This window comes from Micropterus dolomieu, linkage group LG18 (assembly GCF_021292245.1).
Source record: "Micropterus dolomieu isolate WLL.071019.BEF.003 ecotype Adirondacks linkage group LG18, ASM2129224v1, whole genome shotgun sequence".
Lineage (NCBI taxonomy): Eukaryota > Metazoa > Chordata > Actinopteri > Centrarchiformes > Centrarchidae > Micropterus > Micropterus dolomieu.
In genome coordinates, this window is record NC_060167.1 from 2980045 (window position 1) to 3003141 (window position 23097).

General features: G+C 41.5%; 1 protein-coding gene across 1 annotated transcript in view; it reads left to right on the top strand.

Moving 5' to 3' along the window:
* LOC123956847 (ubiquinol-cytochrome-c reductase complex assembly factor 1) overlaps nucleotides 1–19219 on the top strand; it is a 23496-nt gene extending 4277 nt beyond the window's left edge. The window contains exons 2-9 of the mRNA XM_046029326.1: nucleotides 944–1051; nucleotides 3009–3116; nucleotides 6373–6445; nucleotides 8336–8393; nucleotides 8487–8595; nucleotides 14747–14824; nucleotides 15513–15626; nucleotides 18149–19219. Coding sequence (XP_045885282.1) covers nucleotides 944–1051; nucleotides 3009–3116; nucleotides 6373–6445; nucleotides 8336–8393; nucleotides 8487–8595; nucleotides 14747–14824; nucleotides 15513–15626; nucleotides 18149–18283 — 783 coding nt within the window. The 3' untranslated portion in view covers nucleotides 18284–19219. The remainder of the gene's footprint in view (nucleotides 1–943; nucleotides 1052–3008; nucleotides 3117–6372; nucleotides 6446–8335; nucleotides 8394–8486; nucleotides 8596–14746; nucleotides 14825–15512; nucleotides 15627–18148) is intronic.
* Nucleotides 19220–23097: the final 3878 nt, after the last annotated feature.

Consider the following 23097-nt stretch of genomic DNA (forward strand, 5'->3'; position numbering starts at 1 on the left):
CTGTTCTTGAATGGCCCAGCCAGAGCCCTGACTTAAACCCAATTGAGCATCTCTGGAGAGACCTGAAAATGGCTGTCCACCAACGTTTACCATCCAACCTGACAGAACTGGAGAGGATCTGCAAGGAGGAATGGCAGAGGATACCCAAATCCAGATGTGAAAAACTTGTTGCATCTTTCCCAAAACGACTCATGGCTGTATTAGATCAAAAGGGTGCTTCTACTAAATACTGAGCAAAGGGTCTGAATACTTATGACCATGTGATATTTCAGTTTTTCTTTTTTAATAAATTTGCAAAAATTTCTACATTTCTGTTTTTTTCTGTCAAGATGGGGTGCTGAGTGTACATTACTGAGAAATAAAATGAACTTTTTTGATTTTTGGAAAATGGCTGCAATGAAACAAAGAGTGAAAAATTTAAAGGGGTCTGAATACTTTCCGTACCCACTGTATATTTTTTTAAATAACAATATAACAGATGTTCAATAAATATTAAATAAATTTTATTCACTTGAATCATACACGAATTAGGACTTATTTAACTTTATTAAGATGTTGATTTTGTTGAGGAAAAGGACTGAAAAAAACTTTTACTTAATTTTACTCGTGCATATTTGTTGACAAAGATTTTATCAGAATAGTTTTGAATGTTCTACCTCAGGTTTGTGAAGTGATCCACTGTTTGGCATGAAGTGTTGACCATAAAGAAAACTTTAGACCCCAATTAACCATCAGGTTTCTTCAACTTTCACTCAAAAATCAGCCTTTAAACTCGATAGAAATAATGATCTTATACTTATCGTAATAATTATCGATATTGAAAGATGTGAAACTCAACTTCAGAGCCACAAGGATTAGCTTCTTGGTTTTGTGAATGTCAACAGTTTATTATGTCTCATTCCCTCAGTGCCTAATCTCTGTCTCTCCTTCTGTCTCCATCCAGGTGTTGGATCAGGAAGCCTGTCTTGCCAGAGCTTTGGTAGCTTGCCAACTGGCCAGAGTCTCCTCTCCGTGTTTGACACCATGTCGGACTCTGCACATGACCGCACAGGTAACGGGACTCTGATCTGGAAAACACAGGTGTAGGGTTAATAATAATAATACGTTTACTGTCCATCCGTGCAAACATATCTTAGAAAGTGTACAAATGTAAATGTAGCCCAAATTTGATCAGTATGATTCAGACGTATTTCTTCAGTTGTTTGGATGTAAAGTTCAGTCTTTTCTTTACCAGCTCCCCTCCCAGTGGAAGGACATTATGTAAGATGTATTTTTTTGTGTGTGATTTGGCACAGCTTCTGTTTCAGAGTATAATTCAGGGCTGTTGTAAATAATAAAATAAAATGCTAAGTTAAGATTACTTTACGATCAGAAACTTGCAAGTCGCCAACTTTGCCAACAGCCAAACATCAAGCAAGTGCGAAAGCACAAGACGCAGCGACATTACTGACCAGTCCATCAGAAAGAAGTCCAGCTCGCCGTCTGTCCTGCAGCCTTTTATCTCACAAAGCTCTGGCCAACCTCCGGCAGCCTCTTTCTTGGTCTCTCTCTCTGTCTCTCTCCTCTTACCTTCCTCCGTCAGCGTCCTCTTTGGTCTCGTTGCCTCTGCCACTAGCTAATGTTACATTTGAGCATGTTCACGTCCATTTTGGTAGGTGTTTGTTGTTAGTAGTAAGAGCTGAACATAGAGAAACTTGTGAAAACAGCCTCGTCTCTCAAGTCACCGGCACCGGCTCCACACATTAGCTATCAGTCTAGAACAAGACACAGCTTCCGCTCGAGGGAGGAGGCCGTCATGGGACCAGAGCAGCATGGCTTGGCGTGGTTATTCCCTGCTGTGAGGACACAGTGGAAACACAAGCTGCTGATGTCTACAAAGGCAAAGCAAACAGTTATTATTTGAGCTCGTGTTAAGTTGTCCAGTTCTTTTCTTTCCCATGATATCGGGGGATTGCGTATAAAAATCCCCTACATAGTTCATCACCTTCAAAGCTGAATTAGCACTCTTGATCTGTGAGGTTCCAAGCTGGATTCACCAAACTCACAACAAACTTGTTCAGCCCGATGCCACTTGGTCATGAGGAGGTGCACATTCGAGGGATGTCATTATTAGGGAACGTTTCATTCACAGACATTCAAGAGTAAAAAGAAAAATGACAAACTGCAGAGTTTCAAGTCCTGCACTACGGGATCAGCTGTGTAACTCATGTCACTGTAATGTTAACTAACGCATGTTTATACATTTATGCCTTAGCTTTGTTAGCCGTCATCTCAACCAGCAGTCGTGGTTTCAGTAAACGTTATTGTTACCTTGTTTCGGGTCCGCTCCGTACAGCGGATGCTTTCTGTTCAGATGCTGAAGCGTTGCCGTCATGCTGTTAAGGTTGGCTGGTTCTGTTTTACAGCAGGCACGCTGTACAGAGCTGCTGTTTTATTTTAGCTTGAGATGATCCCATACATACTACACGGACACGTTCTTCGTCCCTCGCTTTTTTCTCTCTCCATTTTGCAATCAGTGGCATCAAATCACGTCGTATTCACTCGTCCACCGTGTAACAGTGCTGTGTGCAAATGTAAACGGAAAGTCAAATCGTATGGTGACACACCTCGCTCAAATACAGCAGTGGATTTAGCAATTAGCCTTGAGCTCAATATAGAAAACATGTAATGGCAAAAAGTCAGCTAGAAAAAGTCCTTTTGAAGCCAAACCTCTGCGAGCCCTGATGAAGGCCAACCGGGGTCATCCAGGCAGTAATAAAGCTGTCAGAGCATGAAGACGGCACGCAGCTTAGAATAGGTCACTATAATTAATTTACTCAACAGCTGCACTGGCCCAGTAAAGGCCATGTTCCCCAGGTGTGTGTCGTCATACTGAAACTGTATGTGCTGTGGATTTAATGAGGGTTATACAGTGAATTACAACTTTTATTCGTACTTTTCTTCCGTCCCTTATCTTTCCCTCCTTCTCTCGTCCTCCCCTCACTGTTTTTCTGTTTGTCGTCCGTCAGCTCTACAATGTGAAGGAGACGCCCCAGCACACAGAGGAGGAAGTCGGGGCCTTCACCAAGCTCATTGAGGCCATGGGCTTCACTGGACCTCTCAAGTACAACAAATGGGTGAGAAACGGTGGCAAGGGGGAGGTTAACACGGAGGGTAAGAATGAAGGACGGGGGATGTGGAGGGGAGATGCAGAGGTCTAGGGAACGAGGTTTTAAAATAAGGACGAGGTGATTTAAAGTGCTTCCACACTGCCGACACGTCAACGTAGTTGTTCAGTAAAATTTATTGGGTCTTTTGACTTATTATGCCGAACATTCGGTGCATCCGTAATAATTAGGAAGTCGGTATAGGAAGGATTGAGGGAGGGCTGGGGATGAACTGGATTAACTCGATTTGAATTTGCATTCTTGCACGACGGATTAAAGTGTCAGCATCGTTAAAAAAAAACAACAATGTGCACAAAAAGGTTACTTTTAGTCAAGAAGTAACATCAATGAAAGTCAGCTGCATTCGCTGCCTAAGGGACTGTAATGTCCTGAGTGTGGTGTAAAAATATTTACATATAATAACTGCTGCACCTTCATCCTGATTCAACCTGTCGGTTGAGTAAAAACACGTCAGCAACACCTTGCAGGTAGGGAGGCATTGAAACAAGAAGCAGTGGGGGGGGGGGAGGTTTAATAATCCCTGTCAGTTATTAAAAGATAAATATCAGAGCACTGCAGCTTTAAGTGTTTGTCATGTTAAAGGGTAACTTTGGTATTTGTTGATATAAGTGTCTGGTAACATTATGGGAAACATAGAGATGGATCCTTTTTGTTTAAGCAGAAACAGCAGCTCTTTCGCTCTGTTTAAATCCACCAGACTCCCTTGACAAAAACAGTCATTTTACTTCGCCGGACACAGGGGTTTGCTGGTTCACCGCCGCCTCGATCGGTTAGTGTCTTTGTCTTATTCGGTGACTCTGGCGTTTGTTTGTTATTGTGTGACGTTAGTGTTTTAAAAGGGTTAAAAGTCTGACAATAACACAAACTATCCAATCGAGGCAGCGGTCGACCAGAGAGGTAGAATCACTGTTTTTGTCAAAGGGGTCTGGTGTGTTTGAACAGAGCGATGTGGGTTATGTAAAAGTCCAAAACTCAAAAGTAAAAGTTAATGCTTTTTAGAGATGTGTCTGTTATATCCTCTGTATCACACCTTTTTTGGTTTTTCAAGACTGCACACGTCAGTAAAGCTTAAACTTGAACAGCCACAGCAAGGGTTGGTTATGTGGAGGGTGAAAGAGGTGGCGTATGTGCAGAGGAATGTGTGCTGTTGTGTCATCTAGCGAAGTGTTGGGCTGCACGCCGGCTTGGCAACGTTTGGCATGAGCAGTTACACATCTCTGACCTCATGTCCTGTTTTCTCAGAGGGGTTGTGTTGCCGCCTTGTTTTCTCCAAAAAGTTGTTACAGTTCGGTTTGTGCACCGTGTTTGTGGCAGCCAACTAAGATGCTGCAACTACCAGCATTATGGATGCAATCAAAGAAGCACAGAATACCCTGACATCCTGGAAAAAATATTTAAAAAGCAAAAAATGGTAAAAAATAAGAGGCTAAATGTGTAAACCTTGTTTTCCATTTCTTTGCCTTGTGTAAATGGATAGAAACAAGACTGTCCTGGAGAAGTATATAAACACAAACACTAACAGGGCTCCACAGTGCGACCAGTTTAGTCTCTTGCCCCTAAAAATAGATCGACACGCACAGTGGTGGCCACCAGCGGCCACCAGCAGGTTGATGTGCGGCCGCTTCAGCAACTTGTTTTACAAGAAATGAGAGTGATCAGTGTTTAAAACGCTTTGACAATACCAGGGTCTTCACTTCCACAGTCCTCCACTGGTTTCACATCATAATTGCACAGAGGCAGAATGAGCACACACACGTAGTATAAATATGATTTATGGCTCTACATAATGATTATTTTTCAAATCGATTATTCTAACAACTGATTTTTGTGTATTCTAAAGCCTATTGCCTATTACTTTATTAACATATCAATTTATCCAAAAATAAATATCAAAAACATGTCTAAACAATTAATCAATATTTTATTCAGTCATCCTGATGAAGCACATTAGAGTAATGACAACAGTAGCAAATCCTCAAAAGACACAAAAGAGGAGGCAAGACTTAATCATGTGTGTTGACTCAGCAGGGATGAAATTAAATAAGTTGATCCGGTGTTTCTCATACGTTCATTTATTTGTGGCGGCCGGCCACGACACTGACGTCCACATATAGATTTTCGTTGTTTTTTTTTTTTTACTAGGCCTATTTAAACTCGTATTTCATTGCAGAGCGCAGCACATCCCGCTCGCTCGCACAGTCTGTCTCTCTCTCTCCCCCTCATGAACACAGCTGCACAAGTCTGTCCAACACAACGCTGTCAATGTCAGAGACCCAAATTAAAAAAAGTTATTAGCAAGCATGTAAGGAGCCTAGCTAATAAGGAGAGCTACGTTATTCTGTGGGAAACGGTGTGATCAACAGGAGGAAAATTAAAAGCAATAAAGAATGCCTGAGCGCCTCACTACATCATTTATATATTTTGAATTGTCAATTGCCACCTGAATTTTGTGTTTCCCTTTGTATAATAAGACATTTCCACCATACAGTGGTGCAGAAAAGGCAGAAATTTGAGCAGACATTTTCACCAGAATGCAGGAAATTAAGTGTTTGATGCTCAAAATCTTATTAAGTGCCCCATCCAAGAAAACCGTATCTGGCTTCACACACAGTTTCTTGGAGGAACATTCACTTATTAGTTAAATATAATTACTTTTCACATGGCTTTTTACCTGGGAAAGTAATTAATATGTTGTTTGAAATTCAATTATGTGTTTTTTCCATGTTTTTAATAACAATAGTAACAACAACAATCAAAAAATAATAATCAACAATATTCAGGCCAAATAGCCAACATGTTAAAACCGGTCGAAGGCGCGAGGTCTTGTAGCTGGAGCTTGTCCAGGGGAATCCCTGCCAACACCGGATGCAGCTACTCTTTGACGCACATAATGCTGCTCGATGTATTTACATTATCGATTATGTCGATGAACCGCCCCAGCCATAATATGATTATGATAAATAGTTTGTTAATAATTTTTTTTTTAATGCGGTCTTAAATGTCTTTGTGCGAAAAATTGAAGCTTGGGGAAAAAGGGTTTTTCTGTAAAGTGAAATGTTTTGATATTGCATGGCTACCTTCTGTATATATCCAATAACTTGGAAATGGAGCCAAAAATGTAACTGTTCAAATAATATAGTTTTTTATATATATGTGTGTGTGTGTGTGTAAGATTGTAATGATTTCCTTCCTTTTGTCTTCACAGAAAATCAAGATTGCTGCTTTGCGCATGTACACATGCTGTGTAGAGAGAATCAATTACGACGACTTCTTTGAAAGTAAGTGTAGAGAGCTAAACTAAACAGTATGAAGGCCTGTTCATCTACAACTCAAATCGACAAACAGAAAGATTGATGACCTCATTAATCCCAGCCAAGTCAGATACATCACCAAAACAAAGCAAGTAAATATCATAACAAAGGTAGACTTAAAAATGGAATACAACTAAACGTGTACAAAACGTGTAAATTAACAGCCATGTTTTCTTAAAGTGGATCAGGTCCCGTAATGATCTGGAGGAAGACGGATGTAAGCGAAGCCGAGCGCCGTCGATTTACGTCCCGTTTATGAGGACATCTTTTAAATTAGATGAATGTTGTGAGCATGCATGTTTGAAATGCAGGAGAGGAAATACACTGTAAATAAATAGTGAGCTGGAAAATAAATGATTAAAATGACACACACACTCTTCAGTAGTAGTCCTGATCTAAACGCATTTAGGCGTTGGTAGTCGTCCTGGTCCAAATGCAGTTGATGGGCGTTCAGGGACGCCGTCATCACCTGCCTGACACATTTATTTGAATCTTAACTGCCTGGCACACAGACACAAACGCGCACTTGCTCACTAATATTACTCACTCACTCACTCACTCACTCACTCACTCACTCACTCACTCACTCACTCACTCACTCACTCACTCACTCACTCACACACACACACACACAGACTTGGAGCCTGTTATCCTACTGAGTTTTAAACCTGCTACTAAGGCTGATGGTTCAGAGATATCTGCTGTTTCTTCACCTCCTCAATCTGAAATCCCATGTTGGTAAAAATGACCCGTCACTGGTGCACAGGCTCATTTAAAATGCTGTTTTTCTTCTGTAACAGCTGCTCAAAATAAAGGTGCTTTGATTGGACACAATGCTGAAGGGCTGCAGCTAACGATGGGGTTCATTGTCATTTAGTCTGCCAATTATTTTTCAACTAATTTATATGGATTAGGGGTGGGCAATATGGCAAAAATATCCTATCACGATTTATTTTAGGCAGGATCACGATTCGTTTTCATGTTGCTTTTTAAGACCATTTTGCAAGTTATTGGTTTAAAAGAGAAAATTAACACTTTATTGATCGTATACAATGTAGCCTAATGATTAATTCAAACAACAAATAACATTGTTAAAGATTTTAATACACATTTATTGATTTGATTTCTCATGAATGTGCTGTTTGCTTCTGCACTTGTTGATACTGATTGGCGTTTACAGTAGTCAATAACGCTGAATGTGCGTTAATCTCCAGTGCCTAAGTAGAGGTGTAACGTTAAACACTCCCCTGGTGCTCCGAGCTCCCGGTCCGGGCTGAGTCAGCTATAACCCCTAGGCTAACCCCTGAGCTTACTATATAGTAGAAGCAAGTTAGCCCCGGTTACTTTAGCAGCACGTAACACTTTCTGTTCTTCAGCGACCTTAATTTTATGACGGCCAACAGTGATGCCCTTGTAGACAGCGGACAGAGCAGCTGTCAACTGTGTGTATGAGCACGACTAAACCGGTTGTGCACTGTAGCACGATACTAACGATCTGTCTGAAAAGGCAGATCGTGGACGATTAAAAAGACTCCACGATCTGCCTTTTATATATATCGTGCACCCCTCGTATCGATATAATCGTTTGTAAAACATCAGCATATTATAATGTCCCACAGCCCAATGAGGTTCACTCGATTTGCTTGGTTTATTTGACCAACAGATATTCAGTTTAACATAAATAGTGGGCAAATAAAAACTGCAAATCCTCACCTGCGAGAAACTGTAACATGGAAATGTTTGGCATTAACAATAGTTGCAGATGCATTTTTTTGTCTTGACTCTAAGCTGTGAAACAGACTTTAAATGTCTCCTGTGCAAGAATTGATGAGAATCTGGTGTGTGTGTTTGTTTCAGAGTGCTGCCTCCCCGACACACTCAACTCTTGGTTCTTGGTAGCGCAGCTGCATGTGTGGTGAGTTTACACACACGTATTTTCCTCCTCCTTCAATCCGAACTCTCTGTCCCAGTTTTGTTCCTCGTCTTATTCCGTTCTCCCCTCGGTTAGGATGTGTTTGGTGCGGATGCGTCAGGAGGGCAGAGAAGGAAAGTACATGTGCCGCTACATTGTCCACTCCATGTGGGAGGATGTAGAGCAGAGGAGCAAAATCATGGGGGTAAGTTCTCTGTGTGTGTGTTTACATGTGCAGCTTCAGGTCACTCAGCAGGATGAAGCCAACCAGTAACAGCCTTTCCACCGTAAACACACGCATTACGCGACGCGTACAGCCCGATGCCCGGGAAAACACACGTGCCTAACGTAGCACGCTGAACCTGATGTCTGTAAACCAGCGGTATCTTGTGACAATAATTTCCACTCGCTGGTGGAAAGTGTGACCCACGCTGTCCACAGACACAACGTGGTCAGCAGCGTCGCAGTCAGTGCTGGGCAGGGACGCGGTGAATGAACTCATTATTATACAAATAATAACGATTGAATTGTCTTTTTCTGTTCATTGATTGCTTCTATTAGCATATTTTGTCAAATAAAAGTGAATATTTTATGGCAGATCAGCAGTTTGGTCCGTTTGCATCGCCCAAAATGTCTAAACTGGGTTTAAATAAACAAACAAACAAACAGCAAAGAGCTGTCTGTCAATGATCTCCAGGCTAACTGCAGCTGTAGGGGAGACTCTGCTATAAATAAACACCCCCTCTCCATCATCATATATGGGCTCATGTAAGGCTGCACCACTTATTTCAAAGCAGAATAATCATTCAACTATTTATTTCTATTAAGCGATTAGTTGTTTGTTCTATAAAATGTCAGAAAATGGTGAAACATCAGTGTTTCCAAGAAGTCCAATCTGATCTAAAATGAATACAGTGTCTTCCTCATTGTGATGAAGAGACTGGGAATTGTGTTCTGTAGCATGAAGCTTAATAAAGTTGGTTGTGTTATATTTAGCAGTGCTAAACTCGAAAAATTGGCTTTGCAGATGTTGCATGTAGCCGTGGAACTTGTTGGTGTAGCAGGTGTGAAATACCTCCAAATAGCTGAGCCCTCGTATTTGGCTTCCTGTTGCTGTGTTAGCTCTTCTGACATTGTGTTTGTCTCTACCGACACACTGCTGCTGCATCGTAACGTGGGCGTAATCGAATTGAATTTATACATTCCGAGGAAAACGCTCACTTGGAGGGCAAAAAAGACGTTATTTTCCGCTGCCCGCCAACCAGGAAGCAAGTGATACACTGTTACTTCTGCGTTGCCACAATGCTGGATGGTTGTTGTGCTTTCGGATGCATTAATATAGCAGAAGACGAGCCTGAGCTGTGTCAGGTGAGGGATTCCCCACAAATTAAACGTAAACATCACCACAGTCGAGCGCTGGCAGGGAACTGGCGGTTTTTAACGGTGGAAATATGGCAGCGGGTGCTGTATATGGATGTATATGTATATAGTTTGTGTCCATATCTATGCTTTTCGTGAGTTGAGAGGTGATCCAAATAAAATTTAAGGGCTTTTGCGGTGTCTCCACGAGGGAGTCCGGCGTGAGCCGCTATCTTGGTCTGTTGTTCTGCCCCCTGCTGCGCATGTCACATGAAAACTGAATAGATCGCCCCCCTTGTGACGTTACCTGATCCAGTTTTTGATTCATTATCGGGCCGATGTCAGATTTGAGTATTAGATCGGTGCATCCTTAAAGATTACGTCCTCAAATGTCTCGTTTTGTCCACAACCCAAAGGTATTCAGTTTACAGTCATAGAGGAGGGCAAAAAATCATATTAAAGAATCTGGAATCAGAGGATTTCTCTTTCTTAACAGCTTAACAACTAATTGATTCATTGTTGGAGCTCTAGTCTCATTGGAACTGAAACACAAAAACCTGCCCTGATTATGCAAAACGAAAGTGTGCTGCTTAGATAATCACAATCATTGATGCACAAAGTGAATAAGTTTTCTCGTTCGGTCCATTTAGAGTCTGGAACATCTGATTTTTCAGTTTTGCTGAGCTATTAAAATCCCTTTTAAGCTTTCAAATTGACTGAACTATAGCTGCAACTAACGTTAATTATGGTTATCGATTATTCTGCTGAGATCATTCTCAATTCATTGATTGAACGGTTTGTTTGAATCAGGAAACGGTGAAAAATGGTCAGGGTGAAGTCTTTAAAAGTCTTGTTTTGTCCGACTAACAGTTCAGGACCAAAGAGATTCAGTTTACAGTGACACAAAACAATTTAACAATTTAGAAGCAGGGATCACAGATTGTTTGTTTGTTTTTTTGCGATTAAAAAGTGATTTTCAATTTTAATTGATTATGAAAATAGTTGCAGATTATTTTCCTGCTCTAGAATGAAAATAATCAGCTGAAAAAAAAACACAATCACGTTTAACAGATGTTTTATTGTATTAATTAGAGGATTACAGTTGTCTTAAGTGCATGTGTGACTGCAGCCGTAGTACTGTAGCCCTAAACAGATATAACAAATATAAAACGCTCAGCTGCCAAACTGGTGCCTGACAACAACTAAATGTCATTCTCTTAAATACACATATTATATATAATAATTATTCATTATTTCAGAAACATTTCCGCTTCGGGCTGATGCAACAGTTCATTAAGGTTTATTCGTGCCATTGCATGCTACATAGGATGCAGGTTTTGTTTATTTAAAGTTTTACATCAGCATAATTGTGCCAACAGTTCTCAAACCAGAAAGTGTAGCCAAATCCCCGGAGAGTGAGCCTGGCTGCGGTCGCCGTGTCCACAGAGTTGTTCCTCTATTCTTTGTCAGTGGAGCAGCTCCAGGAAGTGTCGCTCATTGACATCACAGACTTAAATCTTGGCTGTGCTCGCATGAAGCTTTCTGAAAGACTTTCTCATGCTCAGAATATACTGGAATTAACTCTCAAAAGTTCATGGGGGGAAAACACACACACTGTGTTTGTGTTTGACTTCATTAAGAGTCGCAACAAAGATAATTGTACTGAGGCAGGATATTTTACAGCTTATTTAAAGAAAAATAAGGGTCAAAATACATAAAATGTGCAGTCTGAAGAACTTGTATGTGCTGGAACTTCATTATGAATCCATTTGCTGACATATATGCAGATAGCGGTGTATCTGGGGTCGTTTTATTTATTCTCAGGGGAAAGAGCAAACACGTTGAAGCTCTCCTTCTGTCCAAAGTCGCCTTCATTGATCAGTCCAGTACGTTGAGTCAAGGCCAGGAGGTTTCAATACCATGCAATAGTCCAAGTCTTAAATGATGAGTCTGCTCATTTCTGGTGCACAGTAAAGGATTTTTAAATATCAACCAATTTAAAAAACATGGGATACCACAGACATGAACTGATTTTAAATATTTTAACCTTAAGAATGCACACTTGGCGGTTCAGTCCAGATGCACGGCCATACATTTGGCGTTTTACAGTAAACGGCTCAGAGTGGCGGTTCTGGGGACTTGGGATCTCACAGAAACTCGCGTGATCAAACGCGACTTCAGACTTCAGCTGGTTGACCTTGTGTGTGTGTGCCATGTTTTGCACAGGAAAACAAAAGAAGAGAATCTAACTGTGGATGAACTCGAGCCTGAGAAGAGGGAATCGGCAGGTTTATACATTTTTCTATCGCGAGCAAAAAGACAAGACGCTGGTGAGGCTTCCCACTCAGTTCCGTCTCATTGGCGTTGTGGGTTTCTGATCGGAGGCTGGAAATTGGGGAGCCTCTGATCCAGTTGTCTGTTAACCCCTCACGCTACCATAATCTGTTCCGAACATCCTCTGCTCAGGAACGCCCCCTCCGAATCGTACCCCAAAATCTGCCCAGTTACCCTCCAGTGTGCGGCCAGCGTTACTTGAATGTTGTAATGTGCTGCCGATGTGCACCTTTCTCCTCCTGATGTGCCACCGCTGCTGGCAAATTGATTCAAACGACATCCGACTTTGTGTTTGGGAAGAAAACATGAAAGGTAAAAGTTCAGGTGGCGTCACGAGTCATTGCTGTCTTTTTCTGATTTCTGTCAAGACTAAAATCATCAGATTAATGATGACTTGTGTCAGACTCCAGTCACGTGACTCGAGTCCACGCCTCAGACGCAGCAGTAGTGTTACTTTTAAATTATAGTTGGCCGTTGAAATGATGAAACTGGAGTTTGGGGTAAATTCATTCAATTCGAAAAGTCATATTTTCTCTCTGCTTGTATAAAAAAAAAAAAAAACAACACATAACCCAAGTCCACTTACATTATTTATAAAATCAGCTATGCACTAAAAAAGTCAAACCTATATTACCCATGATGTTAACCCAGCAGGATGGTTGAACTGGAGCCAAGGTTCAGCAGCTTTTACATGTATGAGGTCTTTAGTTTTGCTCGTTTTGCTTTGTGTGTGACAGAAAGAGGTCAGAGATGAGAAATTACAGTGTGGTTTGTGAGGTCACTCTTGGTGTGTGTGCATGCATGCATTGGGCGGAGCACGGAGCGGGGGGGTGGAGGTGTGTGTGTGTGTGTGTGTGTGTGTGTGTGTGTGTGTGTTTTCACAGCTGCATATGTGAACTTTTGTCAGCATGTGTACATACACTTGTGTATATCTCTATGTGCTGGCACACGCCTACACACGTGACTACGAATTTAAAAATCATGATCAACAAAACTTAACTCGCTCTCTCTTTATCTAGGCCACTATGGATCTGTGTCAACAAGTGGAATACAATACGATGAACAGTCAAAACACTAACACCAAACAAGAAGTCAGAAATAAGAAGATAAATAGTAAAAAGATTGGGATTTAAATAATTGCAAAGAAAGACAAAAGGAAAAAAGTAAAGAAAGAGAGAGGATATAAAACAGTAATAATAAAACAATTGTGAATGTATGTTGAGGGCTCTAAACTCAAAAGTTTGCTTGTTTTGCGTCCTCAAAGGCTGAACTATGAAGATGTAGATGTAGTAACCTTTTCCACGTTGGTAAACCAAACACAGCCTACACACAATGTTCCTAATGTATTTTTACACACGACCAGGACCAGTGATTGGAGTCGCTCTTAGGTTTCATGCTAATTGTGGTAAGGAGCAGTAAAAACACTGGTCATTTTCTCCATGTTCCTAATTACCGCAACAACCAAACTCTACAATGTCTTCGCTGTCCCCTCTTTTCACCACCGCATGCTGCGTCTCAGTTCCACCCCGTAACAGACGGGGGGGGACAGTAATTTTAAATGCAAAAATTGCAAAATTACATGTAAGGGTGCTCTGGTATCACTCTACCATCAGGCCCCTTCCAAAACCCATCACTGCAATCTGTAATCCTCCATAGGCTGGCCGTCCCTGCATACCAGACGAATACTTCATTGGCTCGCTATCTGGATATAATGCAAGACCCTCTAATTATATATAACTAAAAAATCCAAAGGGAAATAGTTTGGTTAAAATTTACCATGTCCAATGACTGGAATGAAGTACAAAACCCCTAAAACTGGAGAAATGTATTTTTCTAAGGGACACATGCAGCTGTGCTTCTCTATAACCGTTTTAAACTAAGGCCCTGATCAATCCAGCGCGGCTCTAAGCTGCTGTTCTCTTATTTATTTTCTTGTGTCTGCAACACTGTATTGTTTGCACCCCGCTGTACCTTTTTAACCTCTCCCCTCTGGATGTTGTTGTCTGTCCCTCAGTCCCTCCTCTCAAGAGGAATATCTCTAACAACTAGGGGTGGAGGAAAAACACAGATGTCAAGTATTGATCTTTTATTATATGAATTGTTGGTACTATAATAACAAAATCAATAGCTTTTTCAGTCCACTAGAAAAAGAGTTTTCCTTTGGGGACACAATTTAAAGTTGGGGGAAACGACAAATTGCCATAAATTAAAAAATCTCGTATCGTGAGATAAGTATTTGAATCGTGGGGCCTCTGGTGAACAGCTATACAATGACCTGCCCACGTCCTGAGCCTCAGCCTCAGTACGAGTAGTATTTTCCCAAAATTGAATTCAAACGTTTGTAGTTTCCAGACGATGGATCGGGACAACTTTGACTTTTCCTCTCTTGCCACCACGAGCTTGACATTTTTGGTTTTGAGTGAACCGTCTCGACAGCCGTTAATGACTTTTCTTGTAGCGCCATCATCAGGTCAGCGTTGTGATACTTTGCTTTATACCCAAATAATTCATGTCATCCAGCCTCAGCTGTACTTTGTGTTTTCTACTAATTAGTAAATGTTATCACGCCAAACTAAGATGGCGAACAAGGTGACATTACACCTGCTAAAGCATTGTTATTTCTGCTGCTCCTCACTTTGAGTTTCTCTTTCTTTATGATGTAGATCGATGCCATCCATAGAAAGGAAGGGATGAAAGCGATGACGGAGACGTTTTACGCGGCAATTTTTGGATATGACGAGGTGAGAGATGATGCTTTTGTTCACGCTTGAGTTTTGGTTTTGCGAAACATTTTGAAGAATGTGTCTGAAATGTCATGTGCTTGGATTCAGATAAAAACCATTTTCTTGTCTTTAAAACTGAGGGAATATGTTTGAATATCGTGGATGTGACTCCATGTCAGTGTTCACTTTTAATGCAGCCAGATTCATGATGTAGTTGTTCTCGGACGTTTTTGTATAAAATAATCTAACAATGATTTAATACACAGCTCGTATATATATTTCCTGTTAAGCAGCAGCCATCACCAAGCTGTTTCCAGTGGTGCTGATCACATCGGTGCTGCATCCCTGTTTTACCAGCTTTAATATGGACATGTGCAACTCTAGTTACACTGAGGGCATTCACATTCAATTAATGAGCAATCAAACAGAGTGAAGTAGAGCCACGTAAGCATCTGTTCCCACATCAGACTTAATGTAAAGTACAATAGAAATGTGGCTGCTGAAGAACAGACTCCTGAAAAGTTTCCTGTGGATGTGGAAACTTTTGTTTGTTTCCCATTTCTGCAGTCAGACCTCGCAGAACGAGCTGAACTTCGAGCCGAATATATATAAAAAAATAAAACCTTAATGTCTGTGGTTGTACAGAATGAGCGTGTGTGTGCTGTAATGATGCAGGATCATTAACGCAGTAACTGTGTGTTTGTAGGGAATCCTGTCTGATGACTGTGTGCTGGCTGCAGCTCTGTGGAGGAACCTGTTCAATTGTCAGTGTGAAGACCCCAAACAGCTAGAACTCATGGTGGAGTACGTTCGCAAACAGGTGGGTGTGTTTGTTTACATATTCCGCTGTGTAGTCACCTCTTAATGTATTTTTGCAGTCTTTATTCATGTGTGTAAAAGTCCTCCTGCATTACAAATACATGCGATCAGTTTTCTTCAAAAATATTCATGTTCCTGCTGTTTTACTTTGCTTTTGCCAAAATCCTAGCCCCTTATTTCCTCTGCTGTCTCTGGAAGAAGAGCAGATCAGGTTTGGGTGAGCTAGATTTGCACAATCAAAGGCAAAATCTGTACAAGAGAAGTTTTATCTTCTTCTTCTGTAAGATAAAACTGTAGATAAAAGGAAACCTGGAGTCACAACTTAAAAACAGACTTTGAGCCAGTGATTTAAAAGAGCAAATTAAACTAGCCGACTGTATGTAAAGTAGTTAAAACCAGGTAACTGGATCTAAAGAACAACAGTAAAATGCTGCTCCAACACTGATGCATCTGTATTAACAATCTAATAAAGTCACAAATAAACACAACAAATACTTTTACATACGACGCTTGAAGTACATTTAGCTTAAAATACTAATGTACTTTTAATTAAGTAGCACTTTAACTTGTATGTGTTTCTGATACTTTTACTTTAGGAAAGCACGTGATGAAGTCCAGTCCTGGTCAGTAGTGGACCACATGTTAGCTGTCAGTATCGGCGCTGCAACCCGACACTCCCGTTCTGCCCATTTCCGCCTCACCCGCCCCCACTGAGCACTTTACCTTACCCACTAACCTCCTCACCTCCTCCTTTCTCTCTCCTCTGTATATTTTCTTTCCCTGTGTGAGATTGAAAACACTCTCCTGCTTTCAGAAACACCTGCAAACATCCATCTGCTACCGGGGGCCATGTGGTCCAGGACCCCCGTCTCTTCCTTTTAACTTCACTTCCTTTCATCCTGAGACGTAAACAGAATCAGAGCGTAAACTGTGCGTCAGCCCTCTCTGCTCCCCCTTTTTTTTTTTTTTTTTTTTACATTTTAAATTGATGTCACTCGTCGCCCGAACACGTCCGCCTACTGCTGCGTCTTTTCTTCGCTCGCTGCTCTCTCTCTGATCGGCTCAGAAGCTGCACGAACCGACCGACACGCAGAAACGGAAAGACGCAGCTGTGTTAAAGGTCGTGGAAGCAGCGTCCACCTCGACCAGCCAGGAGTTCAAGTGTAACACAGAAACCTGCTGTTGCTGAGGAGGTTAAACGCACACAGTCGTGTTTCCATCACTTTAGTAGGACATTACATTGATTTGCATTAATTCCCTGGAGCTGCACTCTAAATTTAAAACAATTATTCACCCTAAAATTTACGTTATATAGGGATTTGAATTTAGGCGAGTCCCTAAAATGTGACCGATTCATGTCCCAACAACATGAGTAATACCCGCCTACACCCACACTGTCACAATTATTCACCGAGTTGAAGGGAAAAACAACAGTTATTTTTTTTTTTATCATCACATTGAACTCACCTCCAGCATTTAATTTATTCAGAGTGTGTAAAGAACAGGCCAGATGTTATACAGGGTACAGAGCATGATGCTCAGATTATCTCACCGTGTTATTCACAGTGCTTTCGATGTGTAATGGTAGTGATGGGGTTCAACAACATGTTATCAGACCCACTTCTTCTCTCTCAGGCCTTCTCCCATATGCTCCTGTTTGACCTTTTAACACATCGTGATTGAAAGTCAGAAGCTGTCTGATCAACGAGACGGTAAGAGTAGGAAGTATTGACCTAAAAACGGGATGAATGTTAGAACAGTCGCTCTGACCTTTGACCTCCTCTGCAGCAGTTTCTGGAAGATGTTGCGGCTGAAGCATCGAATGTAGTAGACTTAAAGTGGCCCCCCCCACCCTCACCCCCCTTTTCCATATTCCTTTAAAGTCATGAATCGCTGGATCCCCGCAGACGGTCCTATATTTCAATCATTCCCATCCACAAGTGTGTGGATATACTGTCACGTCTCGCAGCAGATAGCTCTCTTTTGAATCTGTGCATTTTTCTGGACCCGGCTCCGTGCAGGCTCGCCTCTCACGCCGAGACAACGCCGGCTCGCCGTCTGCAGCGATACTTTCAGCGTCTGTTCTATTTTTATATCTATATTTAATCATTTTCATTGATTTCTCTCACCGCTGTTCTCCTGCAGTTTGATTTCCCCTGACCCCCCCCGCCCCATGTCAAAATCCGCCCATCCACTATAATTAGTAGTTCTCGTTTGACATGTAGGTTAGAATATTGTACCAACGGCCCACATTTCCCACCATGCATTAATTCTAAATTGCTTTATGCAAACTGAGTAGTTTTTTTTGCCTCTTTTATGATCCTAAATGTTCCTTTCTGTAGGTGTCTGCAATGTGTCTGTCCAGAACATCGGGGTTCATGTTTATAATAGTCATTTTCTGCCGGTTCAGTGAGGTGGCTGCTACATTTCGGCTATATTTTAAAACATGTTTGTGCTGTTTGGCTTCCCCAGCTTCTGAAAAGAGTCCAGCGCCGCTGAATGTGGATGTTTTGTTGTGTGCAGATGCAGTACGTTGATGCTCTGAACGGAGAGGACCTGCTGCTGACAGGAGAGGTGAAGTGGCGCCCTCTGCTGGAGGAGAACGCACAGAGCATCCTGAAGGTGGCCACGCCCACGTACAACGACACCGGGCTGTGAGACGAAGAGATTAGACAGACTCCTTTGATCCAAAGTCCTCTTCTTCTGACCTCTCCTCTCACCTGCTTCACTCCTTTTCCTGTCTTTTCGTCTGTGTGTTGTTCCTTCCTTTAATCATCCAACACGTTCCCGTCACGTCTTATAAGGAGTGACTTTAACTTTGAGATAACGTCTGTTGCTGTTGCTTTCTAGTCCACTCCTCTTTCTTTCTTTCTCATCTTGTAAACCCAAAACACAACTTCTTCCTCTCCTCGTCTCCCGAATGATTTGTCCATCAGACCTCTGTTCCTGGAGGTGCGTTACAGGCAGGATAGACAGCCAGGGATTATTTCTCTCGTGCACCCCCATCATTCAGCGAACCAGCCAATCCAAAAAAACCCAAAACAAGGACAGGAAACGCCATGCATCACCATCCTCCATCATGTTCCTGTCGGTTTTGAAAGCCTCTGATGCTTCCGCTCTGCAAACGGTTGAAAAGCACTCGAAGACAAGAAGAAACTCTGTATTTATATTTGCCGCCATGAACGCCACGCTGTATTTATAAAAGTATTTTGTATACCTCCATGTTTACACTTGTCTCCTGCAGAGATGTTGGGTAAGACTTCCGTCACTGCTCCTTCACTGCGCGTTAAATAAAGTTTCACTGTGAAAAGATGAAGTTAGGTGACATGAAAATAATGATTCAGCTAACGGCCCGTCTCTTTATCAGAGGTCTGTAGTCAATCATCTCGGCTCCTGGGCATCAGACAGACAGTTTTATGTTTCTCTGTAAGGTTACAACTGTTAGACTCTCTCTCTCTCTCTCTCTTGTCCCGTGATGCTCTCAGACCTGAACAGGAAGCTCTCAAAGACTTGAGATCACTGCATTTAAAAACAATGCGCTTTTGTTTTGTTTTTAAAAACTGAATAAATAAAATGTTCTCTGGATGTATAAAACTACGGCGCCATGTTTTGTTCATGTGATACTTTTCGTGACCAAAAGGGACTAAAAGCTTCTTTAGTGGAAGCTTGTTAGCCCAGCTTAGCTTACTTCACCTTCAAAGTGAAAAACTAACTTGTTAGCACTTCTGTTAGGTGAATACACCGATCAGCCATAACATTATGACCACTGACAGGTGAAGTGAAAAACACTGATTCTCTTGTTATCATTGCACCGGTCAGTGGGTGGGATATATCAGGCAGCAGGTGAACATTGTGTCCTCAGAGTCTAACTGTGGCTGAAGGAAGGAAAAGCTGTGATGCTTCGGGCGATGTTCTGCTGGGAAACCTTGGGTCCTGCCGTTCATGTGGATGTTACTTTGACATGTACAACACCGTTTAATGGAAACCGTGTGAGTGCGCCCTGCCACAAATTAAAATGCTTCAGGAACAGTTTGAGGAACACGACGACGAGTTCAAGGTGTGGCCTCCAAACGGTCCAGATCTCAATCCAGTTGAGCATCTGTGGGCTGTGCTGGATAAAGAACTTAAAGGATCTGCTGCTTACGTTTTGGTGGCAGATACCACTGCACATCTTCTTCAGAGGTCTGGTGGAGTCAGTTCCTCGACGGATCAGGGCTCTTTTGGTGCTGCCATTAAACCGTAGCAGAAGAAGAGGGCACAGAGAGGTTACATCATTAAAGGAACTCCAGTCAAAGCTCAAACTTTGGAGAACATATTGGAAATCATGTTTCAATCTCTGTTAGTTTCATGTGTTCACAGCCTCCTCATCGCTCCACACACAGCTGATGCTTTCAGCTCTTCACTATAAGTCACCGCTTTAGGCACGTCAGCATTTATTCACTCAGTCTGTTTTCGTTGCACTTTAATGTATTTTTTTTTTTTGGTAAATGTAACAAGCGTAAAAACTTGTTAGGGATATTTAGATTTTTTTTTTTTTTAGATCCAGCGTTTCTACTGCAAATTGAAATGTGCATTTAAAAAAAAAAAAAAAAAAAAAGTTGGATGGAAACACTGTCCACAAATTTCCAAAAACATTTGTATCCTCTTTTAAAAAATGACAAGTTATACACAGTAGCTGCAGTGTCATAGTTTCTACGTTCTTACACAAAAAGCATAGACAATACCAATTTTTGTTTTGACTTAAATATTTTTCTTGTGTTTCATAAAAAGGGTTTAACTGGATTAGAAAATACAGGCGCAACTTGAGAAACCGGTTAAAAATGTTCTTTTAGGATGCAAAAGACCAAAGGAATATGTTTGTAGCCAGATGGTTAAAAGAATCTTTGATGTCACTGGAGCTGCGATCAGGGCCTTTTCTCCTGCTACACAAATTCTTTCTCATATTGACTAAAGGAGACAAACTAATAATTCGTCACTTGGTTTGTAGCAAAATTGAAATTTATGTAAAATGAGTTTTAGGACTGAATGAATGGGCAATAAAAAAAAAAAAAAAACTCATTCCTGCTCAGCACTTCTGGATTGGGTCTGCAGAGGGCGCCACTCCACTGTTTCAATATGCTCTACAGGAGCCTGCTGATCTTGATGCAGCATCTGCAAGACTTGTTTAACATTTCACTCACACCTTAAAAGCTGACACAGTGCAGAAGTCAGAGTCTGCATTAGTGGAGACACTCAGGACGTGTTTCTAGGACGGCCTATAAAAACTGTCCTCTCCCATAGGAAGTGAAGTGTTTTATTGTTTTACAACATGGGATACAAGTAGATTTATTATGTTTGTGGCACTGATCAACAGAAAAAACCCTTTCTTGTCAAAGGCACTGTCTATTAATAAGAGGCCCTTTGACATCAGACAGACAGGTGATTTCCACTTAAGTCATTATTTGACTTCCCCATCACGTGGTGTTTCACCTGACTGTCTTTTTATTCATCTGTTCACTGTGCTTGTGTAACCAGGGAGGAGATATTAGCAAATGTACCGTTCAGTGTTGTGCTGACTCAGTGCAACAATCTGTCTTTTGTAGCTCGTGGAAACATTTCCCAAAGTCTGGAGCGGAACATGTGAAAATGACGCAAAGAAACGAGAACAAAATGTTGTTTCGCTGCTTTCATTTGGCATCGCTCTCTGCCTCTTTCTCGCTCTCTGCCTCAGTGATATTCACAGTCAGTGGGGGGGGGGGAAAGCCTCTGACCCTCATCTGTGTCTCAGGACGTTAAAAGCTCCTCTCTGTTACTAACAGCAGAGTCCAAACTGCCAGGCGCTGAAAGAGGAAATGGGTCGACTTAGTCATGTTTTCATAAGACAAAATGTCAGCAAGGAGCTTCTTTGTTGTCCTGTTACATAATGTTGGTGTCTTTTTCTTCTTCTCCTCTCCAGCTTCTCTTGTTTTATTCTTTCCGCTCACCTCCTTTTTTTTGTTCTTCTATTTTCATACTTGTCTTAAACTCAAACTCAGCTCCTGTTTATGTTGTATTTTTTAACTTATACGACCACCACAGGAAGGAAAAGAGCAGCAGAGGGCTCAGATAAAGATACAGATTTGTTTTCACGCTGTCACCTCCAAAATTTTCCTTTTCTAGGCAGGTGAAACAAAACGTTAGCTATGTATAAACAGAACCGGGGTGGAACAAAGACAAACATGCAAACGGGAGAAGTGCTCATACTGTTGTTCTGCTTTCCTCTTTAACTCGACAGGTCATGACTGTAAATCAAGTCACAGAGTAACATTAAAACCCTCCTGTACATCTGCTGGTACAGTTTAAATTAGTATTGATGGAAAAGTTTTCTGCAGTTCATCCTGAGGGGAACATGAAGGTCTGAGTAAAATGTCATGAGAATCAAAGCCGGACCAAAGTGGTTGACAGCGCCTCCAGCCAGACTTCCATTAGCAGAGGTTCATTGAAGCTTCATGTGTTTCTGCAATTAAACCTTTTTTATATAGTTGGAGATGCAAAATTCAGCATCTCATTAGTGTTTGTTCCTGATTAAGAGTCAGACCGTCTGCTTCAATTCAACGCCTTTTTACTCAAAGCCAAAAGGATTTAATGTCCATCTTATTTTGTCTATTCTAAAGTGTGTGAAAAGAGGGAAAAGGTTCACCTGCTAACTATTGTATCCACTCCTAAAGAAACCAGTTTTTCCAAAGTGACATTAGAGATCAGGTTAATTCCCATCAGAATACCCACTGTGTGTGTGTGTGTAGCATGCAAAAAGTCAATATTTATTAAACTAGTACATATAAACAACAGACAATAAACAGCCGGAGTCTTTGCAGCAGGCTGCAGGATCATCTTCTGTTGCTGGTAACTGTTAAAGTAACTGTTGAATGGTTCTTTGGTGTCACAGTGTAGCAGTCCTTCATTCTTACGTATTTGTTGCCATTTCATTTCCCTTTTCCCATGAATTCTGGCTCAGTGTCAACATTCCTCTGGGTTCATCAGAGAATAATCATTCAGATCACCTGCTGATGGGGGGACTGACTCCTGAACACTGACTGAGAGCAGTTTGGTGATTTCCGTCTTAAGCATCCAGGGGGATTCTGATCCTTCCACTATTTGGTGCAGGATTCTTCAAACACACTCAGCCTGAAGCTCTGCCCTTTAGGACCCGCTGAGATTTATTTGCTGTCTTGCTTGTCTGTTACAGAGAGTATCCTGGAACTGAACACAGGGTGAACCTAGACACCGTTAGTGCCTGAAACAGGGCAGCCTTTGCCCCACAATCAGCTGCTGCCTGCAGGCGTACTTATTTAAGTTTATTGGTTTGTTTCCAGGAGAACCCCACTTCCTGTTCTTTATCTCTCTGAGGAGGATTTTTTTCATTAAAGTACTTGAGATTTGTTCTCCAAGTGGATATTTGTTTTGTTGATTATGTGGTTTGGGAACTGGGTTTCCGGCTCGTTTCCCTGAGCTGA